We start from the raw sequence: 22820 nt of genomic DNA on the forward strand, positions 1-22820 counted from the left end.
TCTTACATTCATTTATTACTGAGTTCTCTTATGCCAATGGCATTTAGTAAGTACTTTTTAAAATCTCTGTTTTAGTGTATGAATCCATTCCACGCTTGTGGAGGACTGTATTATCTATTTATCTATATATGTACTTACATTTTATATAGATTAACATATCTCATATACTTCTCATGTACATATATGTATATATACATATACACATATGTGTGGTATATATTTCTATGATCTCCCTTCAAAACGAATACTACTACACTGACCTTCAAGATCTTTTTTACAGTAGTGGACTCTTCTTCCCAGAAACCTGTTTTTCTTAATCTAAGTAGGGAAGCTCATAAATGCAGGTCACTAGAAGAGCTGTACCTTTTTCACTGGAGACCTTCTTAAATCATGCACCTTCTTTGCTCACAAATAAAAACATACATACATACATACTTCTGGGAACAGAAAAGTCAAAGTACTTATTCTAAAGGGAGAGAATTAGCATCTTGTATTAATTGAACACCCCTTAAAGGCATGATATCTGTATGTATAATTTTACATGATTACATGTTTGTATATGCATAAAAGAGACCAATAGCAAACCCTGAGGTAATCAGATAAATGTAGCTACAAAATGCCATCTCATGTGTTCACTCCAAATTCTTGAGGGTAGCAGATTTTCAGTGTTCCATTTTCATTTTTATAGTTTTTGGCAGCCGATGACAAGATCAAGTTCTGGCTGGAGATGAATTCCATTGTAGACATCTTTACCATCCCCCCAACATTTATTTCTTTTTACTTGAAGAGTAACTGGCTAGGTAAGTGTGTATATGAAATCTGTAGCAATATCTAAAACAAAACATGAAGCTCTCAACATGCATTTATAAGTATTTTCATTTTTCCTTCGTTCCTAGCTGCCACTGTAAAAATCTCTCTATTTGGCTATTTTTTTACTATATTAGCAACCATGTTTTTTACCATAGCACCAGACACTGCACCTGGTATACAGTAGGTATTCAGTAGTTGTGATGGGAAGGCTGTAGGACTTCTGGAGAGGCAAGGTTCCAGCATCCTATTCCCTTGGCACTTTTGTGCTAAACAGGGATGAGAAATTTTTCTGCTTGTAAGAAAGCTGCTCATCATATCTATCCAGGCCCAGACTTGGGAGGAAAGTGTTTAGTTGTTTTGTGTTTTAGGTGGGCAGGTTGACAGTGCACCAGCATTGCATAGCTGTCCTAGTCACTTCCTTGTCCCTGAAACATAACACCCAAAGCCCACAACTTAAAGGACAGCTGTATGTCAGCTCATGGTATTTAGAGGAGTCAGGTGATTGTTGGCTGGCTCCCTAGCAGAAAGGGCATGGTGAAAGTGTCCTGCAGAGGAAAACTGCTCAAATCATGGTGACAAGAAGCAGAGGATGCAGGAAGGAAGCTGGGAGGGAGATACACACTCCCAGGTCACATCCCAGTAAACGACTTGCACTCAGGACCGAATGCTGAACTCATTAGAGGACGAACCAACTGATGAGCATGGTGCCCCCAACCCAGTCACCTTCCACACACAAGAGCATTCCAGAGGACATCCCAGAGCCACACCATAGCACTAGCTTTTCACATTTTTCTGTAATTTTATATTTACTTCTGTCTGTAAAGTGCATAACAGTTCTGTTCCTAACTATGATTAATGACAAAATAAATAAGCATTGAGAAACAATGTATCATAGAGAGTGGATGATCAGGAGTTTAGGTGATTTGTGGAAAATTTTGTTTAAAAGAAGAATTGGGCAGAGTAGACAAATAGTTACTGTACACAAGGCAGCTGTGCTTTAGATAGACAATTGTTTAAGGTAAGTGTGATTATAATTCTCATTTCACAGAAGAGAAACGATGGGAGCAGTGGGGCTTCCTTAAGCGGCAATGGCTAGAACTGCGAAGGGAAGGACTTGAACTTCAGCTCATGCTCTTAAAGCGATACGGTTATGCTGTTATACTATATTAGATTAGAACACGCAGAGGAGAAAAGAATGCCTGCAACCCCAACTGTGCTGTAATTCAGGCCGTTCTTTATGGTGACGCTTCTCTTTTGGCAGCTTTCTCCTTTCGATTCCTTAGGTTTAAGGTTCCTAAGAGCTTTGCGGCTGCTAGAACTCCCTCAAATACTGCAAATTCTACAAGCCATCAAGACTAGGTAAGTACCAGCCTTTCCTGCTTGCTTAGTAGTTCAGATTAGGAAGTGAAAATGTTAGCTGGACCCAGACTTCACTCATGCCTCATCAGAATTTCCCTGGCACAATTGAAAAACTCCCCCAGCATCCCTGATGTTCTTCACTTATTCTCCCTTCCTATGACCTTACAAACAGGGTCAAAATCTTATAATCATTTCAAAGACATTGTTTATCTTTGTTTTATAAAGCCACAGGTGTAAACTCACTTGGACTTTAATTCTAGGTCCCTTGACCAATATTTACCACATATATAGATATATACATACTTAGATCAGTCAGCCACTTTGGAGGCTTTGTTTCTCCACATTTGTTTTTATCATCGTGTCTCTGCTGAGTAGTAAGAAATTTTCCTCGGGTTTGGGAGGTGTAACACAGTTCCCATGCACACGAGAGATTCACATTACACAAATACAGCCATAAACTGAAGGTGTAGTTAAGTGGTAGAGCCAGCAGGTAGAAGATGCTAGGTTCATCCCTAGCCAAAAAAAAAAAAATTTCATTTCAATATCACCAAAAGGAAACAACAAATCTCCAAACCACTTTTGAGCACCAGTACACCTACATCTTGAATCAGTTTGTTCTATTACCCATTCAGACTCTTTACACTTCTGCATTTTCATTACAAATATCAAATATCACCAGGTAGATTCCATTGTCCAGGTGGATTTCATCATGGAGAAATCAAGGTACAAAAGGTCATTCTGGCTTGAGAGGTTGCCTTGCCTGAAAGCTATGAACATGTCAGTTAAAATCTAGGGCTTTCTTTTAGTAACAAGAGCACTTCTGATCCTTTCAAATCCTTAAAGCCCTGTTATGAGGTCAGCAGTCCAAGTGACTCTATGTTTCTGTGAGCTGCTCAGAGTTCCACTTTACAAGCTACTCCCTGAACTCCTGACATGGTGCATTTTGTATAATCACCTTAGACAGCATAATGGCTCATTGAATCTATCTTATGTTGACCTACATATTGTATAATTTTAAAGCAGTGTCATACCAGGCTAGTGAATGTCACAGCAAAATCCACAATTTTCAAAGAAGTATGTGTGATCAGGTGAGTTTCAGAGCTGTGCCTCTCACTCTGACGAGTATAAGAATCAGTAGAGGACCCTGTCATATTGCAGACTGGAGGTGAGGGCAAGGCCAGGGGTCCCCTTAATCATTACCCCCCAGGACACCATCACTTCTGGTCTCTGAGCCACTCTCTGAGCAATGAGCAGGATCTTAGAGAATGAGAGGTGTGTGCTGTTTTGAAACCTGCTTAAGGAGACACAACACTGCTTTATTTGTCCTTTCTTCCTTTAGTAATTCAGTGAAGTTTTCCAAACTGTTATCAATATTTCTCAGTACCTGGTTCACCGCTGCGGGATTCATTCACTTGGTAAGCACCTCATCACTGTCCTTCATCCCTAATGAGAATATTCCTTTGAAAACTGGAGAGGAAGCTGTGGGGCCAGAAATTTATCTTTTCCCTTTCTCTGTCTTTAGCTTTTTTTCCACCATCGCATTTATGATAAATATGTGTCTTCTACCACATCAAAGGATCTTCGTTCCTCTTCCAACTTTCAAAATTTGCTCTTAGGGAAAGACCTAATAAGGTCTACAGGATAAGCAATAGGTAATTCTACTGGTAAAGCTTCATGGAGGTTTGGGGATTCTGGAGTTAAAACATATATTTTTATAATAAGACACTAAATAAATAAAGCCAGACTATGGGTGTGACTCAGGGGTACGGCACTCACCCAGCACGCACAGCTCTGAGTTCAACCCCCAGCAATGCAAAAAAGAAAAGGAAAAAGATCCCAATTAGAGAATTTCAGACTTATATAAAGCTGGATAGTTGTGGGAGAAGAGATGCTGTTGGGAAGGTGAGCTCTGGACCTCCCTGACTCTTTAAATTTTGTCCCTCACTGCTTCCTTTGCTTATAGGAAGGCTAGTGCCTATCTCACATAATCAGCAACATAGTAAAAGGCTTTCAGCAATAGGAAAGAAACTCCTGGGCTTCACTGCTCATGGGCAGTTGAGGATCAGTCATTAGAAATCACAGACGCTGAAACAGGATATTAAAAATCTGCAAAATCCTTTGAAAATAAAACCAAACCAAACAAAAAATATAGCAGATGTTCCTTGGACTTACATCTGTCAAGATTATTTAAAACAATAATAATAAAAAGGAAAATAAGAACTTTACATCCTCAGTCTATTAAGAAAAAGGTAAAATACTATATGAAATTAGGATAAGGGCTTTGAGGAATAAAAAACCAGCTACACCCCTCCTCCACATTCCAGCAGGGAAGAACCTTTTTTTTCTGAAGAAGTATCACAGATGTAGGCAGATCCGTGGGTTTAGAGGGCTGAACCCTGAGTCCTGAGATATCAGGGGAGAGGGAATCACCAGTGCCCTGCAGGGCCTGTTGGCCCCGGCCCAGAATGCTAGGAGAGAAGCCGTGATGCCTTCTCTGCCTTCAATAGCAGTTTGAATGAGAGGCTCTCAGTCCTACAATCATAATTTATTTGACTTTATTATATTTTTATTTTGTTTTCTATTATTTAATTAGTTGCTCAATTTTATGGAGAGCTCATGTAAAAACCTAGATTTATGAATTCTTTGGGAAAATACAAGAGTCTTCCATCTCTAATCTCCCGAGGCCTCTAAGAGTCATAGCTGAAGAACAGTTGCTTCCTGTGCATACATGACCAGGGCATGACCCTTGCCTACTCCACTGACTGTCTTGCTCAGCATGTGTCCTGCTGGACAAGCAGTCTCCCAAACAAGGCCACACCAGCAAGGATGCCTACAGAAAAAGAGCAGCAGTCAGATGGGTCAAGAACTAATGGGTTCTGCTTTGAGCCACACTAATTTCTGTGATATAAAGAAACCTACAAGAGCTACATCCCAAAGTAAGGGAAAGAGTAGATCTTGTTGAAAGCATATTTGAAATGCAAATCAATATAAAAGCTATAATTGTCCCTACTCACCACCTTCCCAAACTCACAGTAATCTTCAGCTAAAAGTTGATACTTAGAGATTGGTATTAACTAGAAAAGAATCAGTATCATGCTTAATCATGAATTCTGTCCAAAATAACAAGGACATGCGGTAGAGGGCAGTGAGATGCCAGTATAATAGTAGTCACATAGTGTAAACCAACAACTACAATATAATTTGCCCAAGGGAATAAAGGAAAAGTACATTGTTTTTATAAACTTAAAATGATCCTTCTAAAATGGAATGTTCCCAAACAAAAGCACACAAAGCAGTGCCAGACAGTATTCCAGGTAAAATGACACTGTATTATTAATCCCAGCTGTTTTGTAGAGCAGTTCTTGACTTTTGAGGATAGCAAGGAGAATCCAAACAAAATAAAGCAAGGCCCATACAAGGGGACAAGCAAACTAACCTGGGGCTTCTTGGGTATATTGATTGATATTTGAATACAATAGAGAAGGGTCTATCTTATGTCTCTGTGAAAGGAAATATAATCAGTCTTCTCTTGATAAGCACACAAGCCAAAACAGAACCTGTGAGCCCCTTTTAGAAAAGTAGCTTGATAAAATCCAGCCACAAAGGAAATGAATCAAAACTGAGAATTCACAATGGATAAACCATGACCAAAACTAGTGAATGAACTTATAATACAGATGACATAAGCAAAGGCATCATGGTTACAAGCTAAGATGTGTCCCTACAATGTAAATGTAATATAAATAATAGAAATACTAGAGGGGAGGTGAGAGGATCTAGACAAGTAATTTCGTATCCTCCTCCTTCATACTATGTTGCACCTTAAAGCTGAAATATAAAGTTTAAAAACATGAAGTTCAGTTTTGAGATATGGAGTTAAAATAATGATTCTGTATTTTAGCACTGGTCCATACCCCCATTTGGGACCAATAGATTGATGCTGGCATGGTTAAGAGCAAGAGCTGAGGGAAAAGTGGGTAGATGAAGGTTGGCCACTCTCTTCCCCTAGGAGCTACAAGGGCAGTTTAGAGAGATGTGTGGTAAGCTGGAAGGAATTTGGAGTGCTAAAATTGTTAACTGACTCCCAAAGATAGTGAGTTAAACCTTAAAGCATTTCTCAAATTATTGAGGAGAAAATTTCCAGGCTGAAATCAATTTAATTTTAATCTTTACAACATTTTATTCAAGAAGATTATTGAAGCCCTGCACTAAAATGTTATAAAAGATGCTAAGGGGTTTTAGCCTCAAGGAAACGGTCGCAAAATACCATGAGATTTAAATCTGTGTGCTATGAACTTGTGTTTTTTAAGATATGTTATTGTTTTAAAATATAACAACTCCAGAAGTTAGTGGAAGCAGATTAGTACACCTTATACAGATATTTACTTAGTAAATATTTACTTAGTGAATATTTATTTACTTTGAGAGAAAAAGTACAGACGTACAAGGTCTTTCCCATTTTGGAGGGATTGTAGGGATCTACATATCCAAACCACCTATCAAATTTAGGAAACAATTTGCATTTGGTTGATTGTTTTTAAAAAGTGATCAAATCCATTTCTAATTTCCATACCAGTTCTTAACACAAAAAAACCTCCTTTCAGAACTCTCCAACAGCATCTAGGAAATACAGAAGGCATAGAAGAAAATCTCTAAAATTAGGAAGAAAGAAACATTATATGTAATACATACTAATAAGTTATAAGTATCCACTATATATTCTTTGTAAACAATCTCTTGTGCTCCATTCAGTGATCTTTTCTTTCTCTCTTTGGACAGGTGGAGAATTCTGGTGATCCCTGGCTCAAAGGTAGAAACGCACAGAACATATCCTATTTCGATTCGGTTTATGTGGTCATAGTAACCATGTCAACTGTTGGCTTTGGAGATGTGGTGGCCAAGACGTCCCTTGGACGGATGTTCATCATGTGCTTCACCCTGGGGAGTTTGGTAAGGAACATTTTAATATCTTTTGAATGTAGCTCTATATGCCAAAATACATTTGATTTATGGGGAGAGAAAAAACAGGTTAGGTTTGCTAATGAATGTTGCCTCATTCAGAGGAAGTGCCATATGAAAAAGCAAAGATGAGTAGGTCCCTTATTTTCCAAGCTGCATTCCCCAGAACCCATGGCACAATTTCTTGGTGTTCAGGGATGGAGGATGGTAGATAAATGAGCAGACTTTCTTTATCAGCCTCTGCAATGATTCCTACAAACATATCTTCCTTTATCATTGCCTATCGAATTAGCTTTCCTTCTAAAGAGAAAGAACATTTAAAATTTGATCTGAAGAAAGTTCCATCTTGTCCACCCCAAGTGTGTAAACCCCGGACATCAGCATATGAGTCCATATTAGTGAAGACTATGCTGGGTTGAGGAGCAAGGTGAGGGTAAAGGAAGCTTCCTTTCCTTTACTGATTTTTATTTCAGTCCTTTAAAAGCCATAATAGAGTTCATTATATCTCTCTTTCTTCTAGTCTCCTGTCCACCATGTTATATGTTTTATATCAGTCACTATTTTTCTCACACACGGGAATGTCCCAAGGTCCAAATGCTGTAAAGTCAGAGGCAGAAGGAAGTCAGAAGTTTTTAACACAATTTAGACACTAAAGAAAGAAACATGCTCTCCTTTTAAAAATTCAGTTCATAACATCTTCTAGGTGAAAGTTACATGTGCCTTCTTCCTAAGTTTAGTCTGGAAATTTGGAGCATCTTTTGTCAAAATAACAAAACCTATGGTTTGCTGATCATTTTAGGTCCTATTTGCGAACTATGTCCCTGAAATAGTGGAACTTTTTGCTAACCAGAGGAAATACACCAATACCTATGAAGCAGTCAAAGGGAAAAAGTAAGTAACTTTTAGAACACAATTTCAGCAGCTTAAAATATGCCCTCAGTCACATATCTCATCCTAGGTGCCTGCTGCCTGGCCAAGTTATGGAACTCAAGTTTTATTGCTGGAAAGCCCCTTCATTTACTAAAGAACTCTGTGTTAAAATAAATACCATGTAAATATATTTTCTACTTAATACAAACTACTATACAGATGCTTGTAAAAGCATTATGTCAAGTATTTCAACCTAAATAATGAGAGAAAGACTCTCCAAAAAACAATGTTTAAATGAGAATACCAGAACTTTACAGGGGAAATGCACTCTCTAGAAAATGTCAAGCACATTCAAATGAAAGCTGGTCACAGCGCCAGGTTGCTGTAGTCCCAGCTACTCAGGAGGCTGAGATGGGGATCTCTTGAGCCCAGGAGTTTGAGACTAGCCTACCTGGTGGGCAACTCTGAAATGAATGAATGAAAGAATGAATGAATGAAATTAGGATTACATAAGATATTTTAAGGCAATAACCCTTGGGTACAAAGAGTAATAGCAAGAGTGGCATCAGTGTGAGAGTGAATAAACAGTTGGGCAGACATCCTTGCATAAGTTCTGTGTGTGTGTGAGTGTGTGTGTGTAAAGTTGCTGTGGACTTTGTGCAAGTTGTGGGCTGGCAGAGTCTTTTGTGATGCTTATTGTCATACACTGATACAGGAGAAAGCCTTCCTGCATCACTTTCTGGCTGTTTTGCTTGCTTGCTTGCTTGCCTCTTTTTCTTTCTCTAATAGACACATGTGATTGCATTTCAATTCTGATAACACTTAGAATTAAAGTGACAGATAACGTTATAATTCACCGTCAAATAATTCTAATGGGGATAGCAGTATTCTGCATCCCTTGTCACTAACTATTCTCATAACTGTTACTAGGTCTCTTGCACATTTCCCTCATGTGAGCAACACTGATAACATTTCATAGTGGATTGAGTTAAGCCATGATTGAAGTTTAAAATAATTAATGCAGTGAAGCTGTCTCAGGTAAAAACTGCGCTAACCATTTAGGGCTTGTTTTTTGGTTTTGCCCAAACTGTAAGCCATTTATTCCCAGAAGGAAAAAGGAGATGGAATTGTTCTTATCCTCTTTCCCTGTGGATTTATATTATCTTGGCTACCATTATGTCTTTTCATATCTAAGAAGAAAAGAATGGATTGGAGTTGTTAAATTTGATGCGATTTTTTTTTATAGAGTCTCTATAGGAAAAAGGCACAATGTAGTTAGTACTACTTTAGAGTAGTTTCTTAGCAGAGTTGGTAAAAATTATGATTGATGAAGTTGTACAAAGTGGAAAAGAAAAACATTAATAAAAATTAATAAATGAGATTAATAAAAATGTAAATATACTGAGAACCAGCAAAATAAAATAAAGAAGCCAAAGTCTAATTCCATTTATTTTGGAAAAGACATGTAGTGCACATAAAAATCATCCATCTTAGTCTGAAAAATTTAAGGTTAACTTATACTAAAACTGCAATTTCAGTCTTCTCAAATGAGTAGTACTGGAAAAATACTGTCTTTAACTGTATTTAACCTAAGAAAATTGTCAGCTGTTTTCATGAACATGTAGATATCTATTCTTGTCTTAGCTATCTCTTCATAGTAACAATTTGTCTTGTAACTATCAGGTTATTTTAGATGTGGAGGATAAACGGAAGCAATCCAGGATATGGTAGGTTCTGGACTGGTTTCAGCCATAATACCTGACCAGGAGGAAATGTATTGAACTATTCTTAGTCTTGGTTCCTCAATGAAAAATAAATATCTGTATCAGCCAATCAGGAATCGAATGGAAAATGTGTTTTAAATTATAAATAATCGTGACAAAGCTAGCAATAATGACTGCATTCCTGCAAAGCTATGTGCAGAGCAACTGAATGCATGGATCTGAGATGATAGAAGACTGCTGAAATCTGACATTTTTTGTACATCAGGGATGCTGTATTTAGTGCTTCTGTAATTAAATATCACATTTATTTACAAACAAGGTTAAGCTAATTGTCCATCTCTAAAACTAGACAAGAAAATATAGTCAGTCCTGCCTGCGTCTATAGATGCTATGTCTGTGGTGGGTTAAACCAACTGCAGCTAGAAAATATTTGAAAAAAATTTTCATCTGCAATGGACTAGCGCAGACATGTTCTCCTTGTCATTATTCCCTAAGCAGACACTATGGCAACTATTTACATAGCATTTTCATTGTATTAAGAATTAGAAGTAATCTAGAGGTGATTTAAAATATATAGAAATATGTGCACAGTTTATATGCAAATACTGTGCTATTTTATAGGGAGAATTCAGCATCTACAGATTTGGCTGTCCTTGTGGGTCTTAGAATACATTCCCCACAGAAACCACAGAAAACCTTTATATGTGTTCCTCAGATAATCTACCTTCCTGATCTTGCTGCCCAGGTTCATTGTGGTCTGTGGAAACATCACTGTTGACAGCGTGACTGCTTTCCTGAGGAACTTTTTACGCAACAAGCCAGGGGAGATCAATACTGAGATTGTTTTCCTGGGAGAGTAAGTGTGTGGCTCATGGGTCCTAAACTGGTACTTGAAATATGTGTAAATATTTTTAATGGAAGAAAATTACTCCATTATATTCACAGAAAATTTAGAAATATTAAAAGTCAAGAAAGCAAAAGAAAAGTAATCTCATGTCCAGAGTTAATCCATGTAAATATTTGTAATATATCTTGCCAGATGTTGTCCTACCTATGAGGCTAGATGTGATCAAAATATTTAGTGAATATTTGCATTTTTGGCTTGGGAAGTAGTTATTATACACACACACACACACACACACACACACACACACAAATAAGTCTTAATTTTAAAAGGGGCTGAGAAAAACATCCAGTATGAAAATACAACATGGTTAATCTGGAACTTTCATTCTTACATCAATAAAGAGGGGTACCTTAAAAAAAATTGTATTTCTTTCTGCATAAAATTTTAGTTTTCATGCAGGATGTGATCAAAATATACAGTGAATGTTTAGATTGTTTTTTAAATTTTTTACTTTTTATTAAAGTGTCTTTTACTGGGGCTGGGGATTTAGCTCAGCGGCAAAAGCGCCTGCCTGGCAAGCGCAAGGTCGTGAGTTCGGTTCCCGGTACCGGAGAAAAACCAAAAAAAATAAAAAAATAAAAAAATAAAGTGTCTTTTACTTTACACTTTCATAGAGTGTGATGAAAAATATAGTGAATATCTCAGTCACATGCCATACAACAGAAAGACAACCTCCTAAAAACATTATGGTGTGTCCTTATCTATCTTATTTACCAGATCTGGGACCCATGTGACTCCTGACTATTCCCCATAGTCAAAATGACCATGAAAGATCAACATCTTTAATCAGTTCAGGACATTGAGGCAGTCATGACAACACAACTAAAGATGTTCATTTAATAGAACCATAAACAGACCTGCTTCAGAAAGTAGCAAGAAAGGTGGGATTAGTGTACTCCAAGCAAGGGAGGGTGTTCTGAAAAGGATGAATGGCACTGTGTCTTTTACTGTAACAACTTTTTAAAAAATGTAAATGTTTACCATGTCTTTTGATCACACATATATACTAATATTATTTTAATGACTCTCCATTATTTGACATTTATGTCACTCTACATTTATTGTCATTGTACATGACCATAATTTCGTGCATAAACTTAGTGCACTTTATCATTATTTGTAACTGTTAATTCTGAAGATTGGAAATGTTAAGTCCAAGGGATTATCCTTAATAATGCTTTTGCTCCATACATTTTTCTTTTCCTCTAGCAGAGTCCAAGTCAAATAGCTTGTCAAACACTGGTAAATACATATTTAAAGAAAGATTTTTTAAAGTATTAATCATTTAAAGTGGCTTCTTACTATTTCATTTATAATTTTCTAATTTATTTCCCAACATAAATGGCTTCTTGCTTTTTTATGTTACAATTTTCAACTTTAGTTTGTAGTGAGATTGAATGAACAGTTTTATATTTTGAATACTTTACCTTGTTTTTAAACTCTTTGTTTCTTTTATTCTTTTCTATTAAGAGAGCTCTATTGTTTTATTGACTTTTAAACACTCAAAGTATTTTTATGATACCATTTGTTACATATTTGTTTTCCTCCAACTTTTACCTTTTGCTTGTACTTTTATTTTAATACAGAAGGATTTTTTACAGTACTCCAATCCATCAATTATCCTTTTTGGCTCCTTAGTTGTCTGACATTTTTAGGTTTCTTTGTTCTAGAATTAAGGGACTGTTTCTCTAATGTTTTCACAGTATGGTTTTTAATATTTAAGCTGTCTGGGATTGATTATGTGTAATGTGTGATGAATTAACATCTTTATTTTTCTCAAATGATGAATCAGTTTTCCAAAAACTGTTCTCTAATTATCCAGGCTTGAAGTGACATTTTGATCTTACACAGGAACTGTATGTAGGATCACACTAACCTTGCCTTGTTTTGCAATTGAGCACCCTGTCCTTTATTCCTTTACACTCTGAGATGGCCAAATCACCATGAATTTGGGCTTTTGTGTGTGTGATGTCCAACAACATTTCAGCTACTTTCTGGTGCTGGTGATGAACAACAGCTGTTTCCACATCACTGCCATGCATGTCTTTCCTGAAATCTATACTTTATTTGCGTCTTTATAAAACAGTGTGAAAAAAGAAGAAACTGAAAATGATGGAGAAGAAAGAAAGCTAATCATCATCAATTGAGACAAGCATGGATTCATTAGATGTGTGGAAAGTGATATATATCTGAAGTTGCACTTTGTAGGCTAGTGTGGATTACTTGTATGTACTTGTCAAAATAATGAATTTTTTAAAATGGTGCATAATATTGGAAGCATCTATCTAGCATTTTGTCAATTATATCTATATTTTGATGACTCTAAAATTCATATTCTTCACCACTTTCTGTAGATTCATATTCACATAACTAATTTCCTACTAGAAATTATGATCCCATTTGATGAACATTCAGGCCCCACTTAATCAACACTTCCAAAACTGAACCCATGACCGTATAGCTCCTTGCTACCTTACAAGGCAACAAATAAGGGACGGAAAGCCCACAGCATTTCCTATGTCAGGGAGTGGGACCTGATAAATGCAGTTCCTTAAAACAAAAAACTAGGCATTGTCTCCCTAAACCTCAGAGTATATATTCATCATTACTATGAATTATTCTCATGAAAATCCTAATTCTATTTCTCTTGCTTGACCTCTACTCTCAGAAACCTACTCAAAGTTTATTCTTGTCTCTCCTGAATTTCTATGAGGACCACTTTATTGGTTCCTTCATTTTATTCTGAAACTCTTTTCCTACCTTGTGTATAACCTCGTGTATCCTCATCCCTCAGCACTCAGGGAGACCACTAAGCCATCCTATCTAAATCAGTGTCTAACAACTTTCCTCTGTATTATTATTCTATTTTATTTACTTTAAAACAATTATTACGCTCTAAAGTTCAGGTAGATATTCCTGTAATACAACTGTTAACATTTTTTTACTTTACATTCATGTTGCTTCTACAGTTAAAGGTGGAGTCTATCTTTCCTCCCATTGACTCTGGGCTGAATTATGACTCAATTTAACCAGTGGAATTCTGCAGAAGTGAATTTCACACGTATCCTTTAAGGAGAATGATAGTTTTAACTTTCTCTTGATGCCCTGAGCCATCATGCAAACATCAAATAACCTTGCTGGAGATAAGGCCCAGCCACCTCCAGCTACTCTCATCTGAGACTATTATCATATGAATAAGGCCTGGTTTTGGGAAGCTCAGCTTCCAAGATAACAACCAGATGAATGTATCCCTAGGGAGGGCCTCAGCCTCTACGGTGTGGAGTGACAGAAACATCTGACTGAGATCAGCCAACCCAAAAAAGCATGAAAATAATTATGACTATACTTTCCAGAATGCTTTGTTTGGCACAAGTGGGTAACTGATATCAAAAAAGGAAAGCACCAGAAAAGGAGTACTGTCTGACCAGGAAGTAAAATGTGGCCTTTCATTGGGACTGGGTGTGAGCAGAGACTGAAGGGTTGTGTATGGACTCTTGCCAGAGGCGGAAGAGGCAATGAGAACATTTTTACTGGAAGAGCACCCCATGTTCTCATGGGAGAATCTTGAAATACTCTCTGGCAACAGCATAGGAGATGGAAAATGTACTTAATGAAACTAGGTGAAGCTGGCTAAGAGTTCCTTTAAAGAATATTGAGTTCATTTCTTTATGTATATGCTATTATAAGAAAATTCCTTAGTTTTCTATAAGAAAATAAGAAATAAGAAAAAAATATGAAAGGCTCAGAATAGTTTGTCCAGCTGGCCAAAAAAATGTCAAGGAGAAAAATTACTTCAGGGGGAAAATAAAACCCAAGGTGCAACCTTATGACCTATGCCCTCGGGGTCAAGTTCCAGTCAAGAATGTGGCTCTGAGACTCTCTAGACCTCAGAAAGATTTAGTGGTGACCTCCAGATGCTCTCAGTGAGGCAAAGCGGTTTCAAAGAAGCTTAAACACATTCTTCCCAGAAGCCTGACATTTTTTAAGAAAAATCTTTCTCCAAGGAATCATGAATATGACTTTGGGGACGTGACATAAATCTGAATAAGATTTAGAGAAAATCTTCAACATCTGAAAACTTTACTGGCAGTAGCCCTGTGAGCATTGAGTAAAAGAAGCAAAGTGAGTTTAAAATGAAAAACATGCCTCCATGCCCCATTCTCACACAGGTAGGAGTCAGGTCAGGAAAGCAACCCAAGTACAGACACAGGTCATTTGTCAAAGAAAGGGAAGGAGGATGACTCAGGGGGTCCAAGAGCAGAAATGAGAATCAAAAACAATGCATTAGCTATGAGAACAGATCTGGACCACCATCCAAAGATATCCTCTTGCCCTGGAATAAAGAACCCTAATGTTAAGTACTCAGATTTCAAAAATCAGAAAGATAGAAAGTAGATGCTTTGTGCTATTTCCACCCCTAGCTGCTTTGACTGGAATCACTGACTGCAGTTTTCCTATTCCTGCCTCATCCTCATATGTTGGCTGAGGAAATAAGGAAAGAACTTGTTTATTCTGTTCAGAAGTCTTTAGATCAGGAGGAGCTTTGCCTCAGAATCCCAGTGTGAGTCTGCACCTGATATAGGTATAGATGACAAGATTTAAGGCTTTGAACTGATACTATAGAGACATTGGACTTTTGGGAGAGAAAGTGAGAGTATTTTGTACAGAATAATGGTGTGAATTCATGTGGCCAAAGGGTAGACTATGCTACACTGTCTTCAAAGATGGCTAATAACAATTCCTCCCATATATAATTTAGCTACATACATTATAACTATATATATGCATACAGCTAAATTAAGCAAAACAGTGTAAATAAATAGAATTTACACTGCTCTCAAAATCTTCAAAAAAGCCAGATAACTAGATTTTTTTTTTTTTTTTTTTTTTGGTTTTTCTCCAGTACCGGGAACTGAACTCATGACCTTGTGCTTGCCAAGCAGGCACTTTTGCCGATGAGCTAAATCCCCAGCCCTCAGATAACTAGATTTAGAGACTAAACAAGGAAAATGATAGCACGATTCTTCCTTGAATAATGTATATTAATATGAATGAATAGGTATATGAATGTCATATACCATACTGAATGTATAGGTCTTACATACTTTTGTATGTGCTGTTTTTCACAATCAAAATGTAAAAGATGAGAAATGAATAGAGTCATATTAGGCAGCTTTTTATTGTTTGGACAAAATGACATAGACCATTTAAAGGTAGAACAATATTATTTTGGCTCTGGTCTCAGAAGTTTCAGTCCATGGTCAAGGCAGAAGCATCATGGTGGAAGGGCATGGCAGAAGAAAGTTTCAAATTTCACTGGAGTCAGAAAACCAAAAAAAGAAAATATGAAGTCTTCAAAGGCACAGCCCGTTTCCCCCAACCAGGCCCTACCTCCTAAAAGCCCGTTCAGCTATGAACACATCACTGGTTAACCCACTGATGGGATTAACACTCTCAAAATCTAGCCACCTCTTTAGGTGATTCTTAATCTGATCAAGTTAGCAATTGAGATTACCAAACACAGAGCTGATAAAAATATCAATTTTCACACTGGGTAGGTATAATAATGTAGATTAGGATAAGTGAAAATCAAGCACATATACACTTACTTGAAATGTGAAAATCAAAATATAGGGGTAAAGGCAGGCATTCATGTAACTGTCATAATGTAGAAATTTTTAGCAAGGAGGCAGATTCATGTAGGCATCTGGAAGAAAGTCACCATTCAAGAGAATAATATGTGCACATAGCTCACACAGAAAACAGAAAAATCTGTTTATAACGTACTTTGCATTTCCTCAAAATTATTTTGCAAACTCAGTGATTGAATCTATTTATTGGATGCCTATCATATTATATATGATATATCCAGTAGATATATGACATATCCAGTAGAAATATCAGTAGATAGCATTTCATGGCTTTTTAATTTCTCCAACATTAAATAAGACAATAGTAATGAAAGACAAATGAAAATTTCTAAGAGAAAATTTCTAATTTCAAAATTTCTGGCACTTAGGTTATTGAAGTACAGAAAAGATATACTAGAACTTCTATTTCTTTTTAAATTTGCAAGGAAACATTAAGTACCATTCTTAAAACTTTTTATGCTAAAATGTGATTCAAAAAGAAAATTATATAGAACTAAAATGTACTTTGAGGTGAATGGACGTGAAGTACAGATCCATGTAACCACCACTCTAACTGAGAAATAGTCAACTGCCAGTGAACCTGCATGACTCGCTCCATTTTTAATCCCTAAAGGCAACTAAAACTCTGACATTGTACCTAATAATTTTTAATTGTCTTATCTACCATGTTTATTTTCAATATTATTTGACTCTTTCCTGTTTTAAAGCTTATATAAATGGTATATAAATGTATTTGTCTCAACACTGTTTGTGATATTCATTCATGCTGCTTGTGGATATAGTCACACTAATTTTTATTGCTTTGTACCACCATGTTCCATTTTAGGGATACACCACAATTTTTCTTAACTAATTCTACTTTTGATGGCATTTTCCCTCCGATATTGGCTATAATAAAGAATGGTGCCATGAAAATGCTCATATAGGGTACTCAGGAATAAAATTGCAAGGTTGTAATGTTTAAATATCTTTCTGTATCACAATTACCAGTTCTGCAAAATGGTTTTACCTGTCTGCATGCCATTTTCACCAGCAGCTATGAATTACTGTTGTTTTATATCCTTGCTAACACGTGCAAATGTCTAACATTTTACATCCTGTCTAACCCTTTAACACAGCAGTCTTTGAAATTTTAATTATTCCTGTGGGTAACATTTTATAAGACAATGGTATACTACTATGATTTTTAAGCAATTTTTTCTTAGTATTGAGGCCAAGCATCTTTTCATATTTATAAGCTATTTATAGTCCTTACATGAAATAATTACACTTCTCTTGTACATTTTGATCCTGAATTTTTAGTGTTTTCTGTATTTATGAAAAGCAATGGGGGCCTGGGCATTTAGCTCAGTGGCACAGCAGGTTGTGAGTTCAATTCCCAGTATGGGGGGAGAAAAAGCAATGAATATTACAAAATTTTATTACATATATATTTTATTTATTTGTTTGTTTATTTATTTGAATATAACCCAAGGATTTCACACTGAACTAGTTTTCCAGCCATTTATTTGCTTATTCATTTATTTATTTAAATTGAAGAGAGTGTCCCACTGAGTCACTTAATTGCCCAAGCAATTAAGGGTATTTTGAATTTGTGATCCTCCTGCCTCAGCCTCCCAGAGTGCTGAGATTACAGGCATGCACCATCTCATCTGATAGTTTCATTTATTTAATGTTTAAAATTCTATCCACTCAGAATTCCGTATTGAGTTTACATTCAATCTACACTCCTAATTCAACCTTTTTCTATTTATTTCTCCTTGCATCTCTGATCTTCCTTTGCATTACCACTATTGTCTTTCTTGCCAAAAAGTCAAACCATCACATTCTCTTGAATGAAGACTACCAACAATAAATTGTTCTTTAATGTGAACAATCTTTATCTTCACACTTGAGAAAATGTCATGGATACTGACTATATGCTTGCAGTTGTTTCTGTAAGAACCATCAAAATACTCCTCTCATCACAAGCGTTTTCAGTTATTAAGAGGGCTTTTGGACTATTTTCTTAACTACAAGAACTCTCTTCTTGGAAGACCTTATGTTTTACTGAATATGAAGTATATTATACTTTTACTGTGATGTTTATAGGTTTACATTTCTATTAAATTGTCATGCTTAAGATGCATAAATTTCACCGAAGAACAGTCTTCTGCCATTTCTGGAAGATCCATGGCTATTTCTTCTAATATGGCCTATGTCACCAGTCTCTCTTTAGAGGACATCAACTATAGATATACTAGCCCTCGTCCCCTTTTGGATTTACCCTTCCAACTATATTTTTACTTCCTCAGATTTACTTCTCCTTTAAAACACAAAAAATCTCTGTGTTGTGTTCTGGATAATTCATTCTGACCTGAGATCCAAGTCTTTAATTCCCTTTTTATCTGTGTTTAATCTACATATAAACCCATCCATTTGGGTTATTTGCTTGTTTGTTTGTTTTTAGTGGCACTGGGGACTGAACTCAGGAACCACTGAGCTGCATCCCCAGCTATTTTTAATTTTTTAAATTTTGAGATAGGGTCTTGCTTAATTGCTTAAACTAGCCTTGAACTGGGGGTCCTCCTTCCTCCTCCTCCTAAGTAGCTGGGATGACTTTATGGCTTGTGTTACCATGCCCAGCTCATCCACTGAGTTTTTAACTTCAGCTACTGTATTGCTAAATCCTAGAATATATATCTATTCCTTCAGTAAATCTGCAGTTTTTATAATTACATGTGTTTGTAGGTTTACCTTTCATGTTGTTCAACAAAGTGAGCATAATTACACTGTAGTTTGGATTATTAATTCAATATTTTGAGTTTTTGGCTTTATTGTTTGCTGATTCTGTTGCATATGACATATGCTATCTTAATTATCCCTGTTACTTTAGATTATGCTCTGATTTTCATATTGCAAAATCATTTGTAGAAACAGACTGTAACCTGGAATGATGTTATCTTCTTCTAGATAGCTTATTCTTTCACTTCTATGAAGAACAATGGGGTTTCTTAACGCAGATTCAAGTTTTGAAAGTCTCTGTACTACCTAGGTGACAAATTCAGGATGGCAGTTCATTTAAAAGTTAGTCTATTCACTTTTACTGTTCATCTATGCTTGCAAGCCTTCATTATTTCAGTTTATAGCTTGGAGCAATTATCAAACCCTTTATTTTGCATATTAGATGCACTGGACTTTCATGAAGCCTCCAGCAGTGTGTCAACTTGGGTACTGCTTTTTCTGAATTACTAAGTGCTTTCAGGAGAAGATCCTTGAGCACTGATTTATCCTTGATTTTGGGTTTCATTGATCAGAAATTGGGTGATTTATTCAGAGTTTTTAAATATTTTTACCAGCCTTTCTATGTATCTTCAGTAAATGGAAGGCTGAAGTTACTTGGTTTATCACTCTTGAAAGCTATTGCACATTGCCTATATGCAGTATATTTTCTTCATTTGACATATGAAATGATATCAACAAATATAACAAAGATTTATTTTAAAAAATAATTATAGTGAAAGAAACATCACTATTAATTCTCCTTAAAATATTCCAATTCACTTTAGGTATGCTTATCCCGTCATTTCTGCCCTTTCCATTCAAAATGTTTGCCTTTCATGGGCATTTTGACTTTGGGGAAGAGCCAAAAGTCACACGGTACCAGATCTGGCAAAATGGTGAGTGAAGATGCACGGTTATGTTTTCAGAAGCCCGCTTTCCATTGGGTAGCCCTGGGCAGCAGCATTCACAGTGGGTATTTTTGATCACTCCTCATAAAGGCATAAGTCAAGACTGTCAGAACTGCTTTAGAAAGTGGCAAAAATGGTGGGGTAAGTAATGCTCTATGGAAAGAAGAATATTTTGAAGGGGAATAAAGATAATATCTAATATTGCAATATGTTTTTTAAACATTCATCATACATTTTAACCACCCTCTGTGTGTCATTTCTTTCTTCTTCATCAATTTTACCTACTTTTCCTATTGTGTTAGGCTAGTTTTCACTGAATCAACTTTTGACCTCACTGAGCTTTCATTAGTTTATTCTAATATTAATGTCCACAACAACATATCCATTGAAGCACTGCCATTGTTGTATCCAGAAGCAAATATATTTAATATTGCTAGCATATCTTATTTCTAATAATAACTGTAAAGAACTACTCTACTTTTTTCTTAGCCCATAAAGATTCTGAATATAAGGAATATTTTAACTTATCTTTCAGTTTTTAACTTTTAATTTAATCATGTGGTGATCAAGGACTATGATATGTACAATAACTTTTGCAATATATTGAGGTGTTCTTTTTTGACTGAGTAAAATATCATTTCACTAACCTTTGTACTCTTAAAAATATATTTTGTAAGTGTTGATTACAAAACTAATATCAAACTTGTGTTCAAAATACTTGAATTTTGCCAGGGGTGGTGGTACATGCCTGTAATCCCAGCACTCGGGAGGCTGACGCAGGAGGAATACTATGAGTCTAAGGCCCATCTGGGCTACAAAGTGAATTCAAGGCCAGCTGAACTGTGTACTGAAACCCTGACTCAAAACAGGAAAAAAAAAAAACTTGATTGTTCTCCTCCTTGACCTATCAGTAAATGAAAGATGTGTTGAAACCTCTAATTACTGTGGCCTATTGAATTCCTCCCTCTCTCTTGCCACTACCTTTCCTTTCTTTCCTTCATAACACTGTGATTTCTTAGGTCTGAGGTACAACCCTATCCCTGCAATTAGGCTGATTGTGCCAATGTAACCTAACCACATGGATTAATAAGGAATGATGGATACTCTCCAAGAGGAAATTACTGGAACTGTTCAATGTACTAAATATGTACTGTGGGGCTGGGGATTTAGCTAAGTGGTACAGCACCTGCCTGGCAAGTGTGAAGTCATGAGTTTGATTCCCAGTACTGGAAAAAACACAAAAATAAATAAATAAATACTTACTGGATCCTGCAAGCCAAAGTCAATGATCTTTTCCCCATCTTTGCCACCACATTCTCTTGCCTAGGGTCCCTCCTTCTTTGGAATTGGAAACCATATTTAAATGCAACTTGGCCTATACAACTTTTATTTGTGGATCTGCACTGAAGTGGAAGGATCTGAAGCGAGCTGCGGTAAGATCTAGTTCTCTCTCCTTGTGGTTTCCCAAAGCTACAATAATTAGGATGATAGGCTGTACTGCTACTTTGGATCCTTTAACTGGGGGAAAATAATAGGTTTCTTAACTTTAAAATTTATCGGAAAAAAAGAATAGTAGTTGACCTCCAAATCCTCTTTGACAAAGGGCAAGTAGATACTACTGTTTGTGGACACTTACATTAAAATTTTTCTTTTACTAAGTTCTCTATTTACTAAATTCTTTACTTTATGGAAAATGAAAGTGTATTTCATCTTATGATTCCAATATGGTTCTTACCAGAACATAGATTTTTAAGTGTTCATCAGTTCTAAACAACTTCTCCTCCTGACCCCGCTAATTTAGATCTTCAGATAGGGAAACGTGAAGGAGAATAGCAGAAACCTCATGAAGAGTTGGAACCACAAATAATGAACAATAGCCAACCCTCCAGTCAGTTTTGGTTTTAGATCAAAGCCAGCTTCCTTTCCTGTTCTAAATCTTGCAGAATCAATAAGCCAAAATGTTTCAGCTCAAAAGGAAGATCTATATAATGACTTCAAGCAAAAAATGGTAGACCCTATATCTTTCCCTGTCTTATAGCTTGGTATTGCTCGAGATATTTCAATAATTTGCTAGAATCTTAAGATTCAGAATGTAAAATACATTGAATGACTGCTTCCTTTGGGTCAAGAAAACCCCTAATTCCTCCTTTCTTTGCTCTCCTGAAAGGCAAATAAATATATAGGAATTTTCTGAAAATGGTCTTACTGCTCATCACTAGATATAAAACAATGGTATGGATGGTTAAAAAAAAATCACTTTGTACTTTACCCATTTTGAAGCAATCTTCCATCTTTGTTGGAAATCCTGGCCCATCAACTGTAGTTCTCCTCTCCCTGGAAGTATCTACTGGACTCTGATCCTAGTATAGACACCATGATCACAACTCCTTCCTATGTGTGTTATCTTTCTTGTTGGCAATTTTATGATAAAATCATAAGAAAACCCAACAAAAGAGACACTAGAATATTTTCTGTGATTAACAAAATGGCTGCTGTTAATCTTGAAGAGCAGGTGGAGTTTTCAGAAGCGTGTCTGATTTTAGCCAACCCTTTGTGCAGCGACTCATACGCAGAAGACACTTCCAACATCATGAGGTAAGAAGACGGCATTGTGCTGTGCATGCTCCAGTGCTGACTTTTCTACCTTTACTAAAACAAAGCCCAGCGCACAGGATGAAGCAAAAAAAGGTGTTACCTGTCAGAGTACCAGCTTCATCACGTTCCACTTTTATGTTTATTTTTTGTACATACTCTAATATGAAGGTGGATGCAAGTGAAACTAGAGGATCATATGTGCATATGTGTTTCTTGGTGTTGTTCCCCAGTGTTTCATAGATAATAGCTATCTGCACTTAAAAGACAAGTGTAC

The 22820-nt window shown here is 36.4% G+C and overlaps 1 protein-coding gene across 1 annotated transcript in view; it reads left to right on the forward strand.

Moving 5' to 3' along the window:
• Nucleotides 1-22820, forward strand: part of LOC102010135 (potassium channel subfamily U member 1) — a 133212-nt gene that overhangs the window by 25418 nt on the left and 84974 nt on the right. Inside the window, exons 5-12 of the mRNA XM_005398473.2 lie at nt 689-800; nt 2094-2169; nt 3509-3584; nt 6949-7119; nt 7928-8019; nt 10468-10578; nt 21279-21384; nt 22464-22546. Of these exons, the coding sequence (XP_005398530.1) occupies nt 689-800; nt 2094-2169; nt 3509-3584; nt 6949-7119; nt 7928-8019; nt 10468-10578; nt 21279-21384; nt 22464-22546 (827 nt within the window). The remainder of the gene's footprint in view (nt 1-688; nt 801-2093; nt 2170-3508; nt 3585-6948; nt 7120-7927; nt 8020-10467; nt 10579-21278; nt 21385-22463; nt 22547-22820) is intronic.

Source organism: Chinchilla lanigera, unplaced genomic scaffold (genome assembly GCF_000276665.1).
Source record: "Chinchilla lanigera isolate Chin_1 unplaced genomic scaffold, ChiLan1.0 scaffold00062, whole genome shotgun sequence".
In the NCBI taxonomy this organism is placed as follows: domain Eukaryota; kingdom Metazoa; phylum Chordata; class Mammalia; order Rodentia; family Chinchillidae; genus Chinchilla; species Chinchilla lanigera.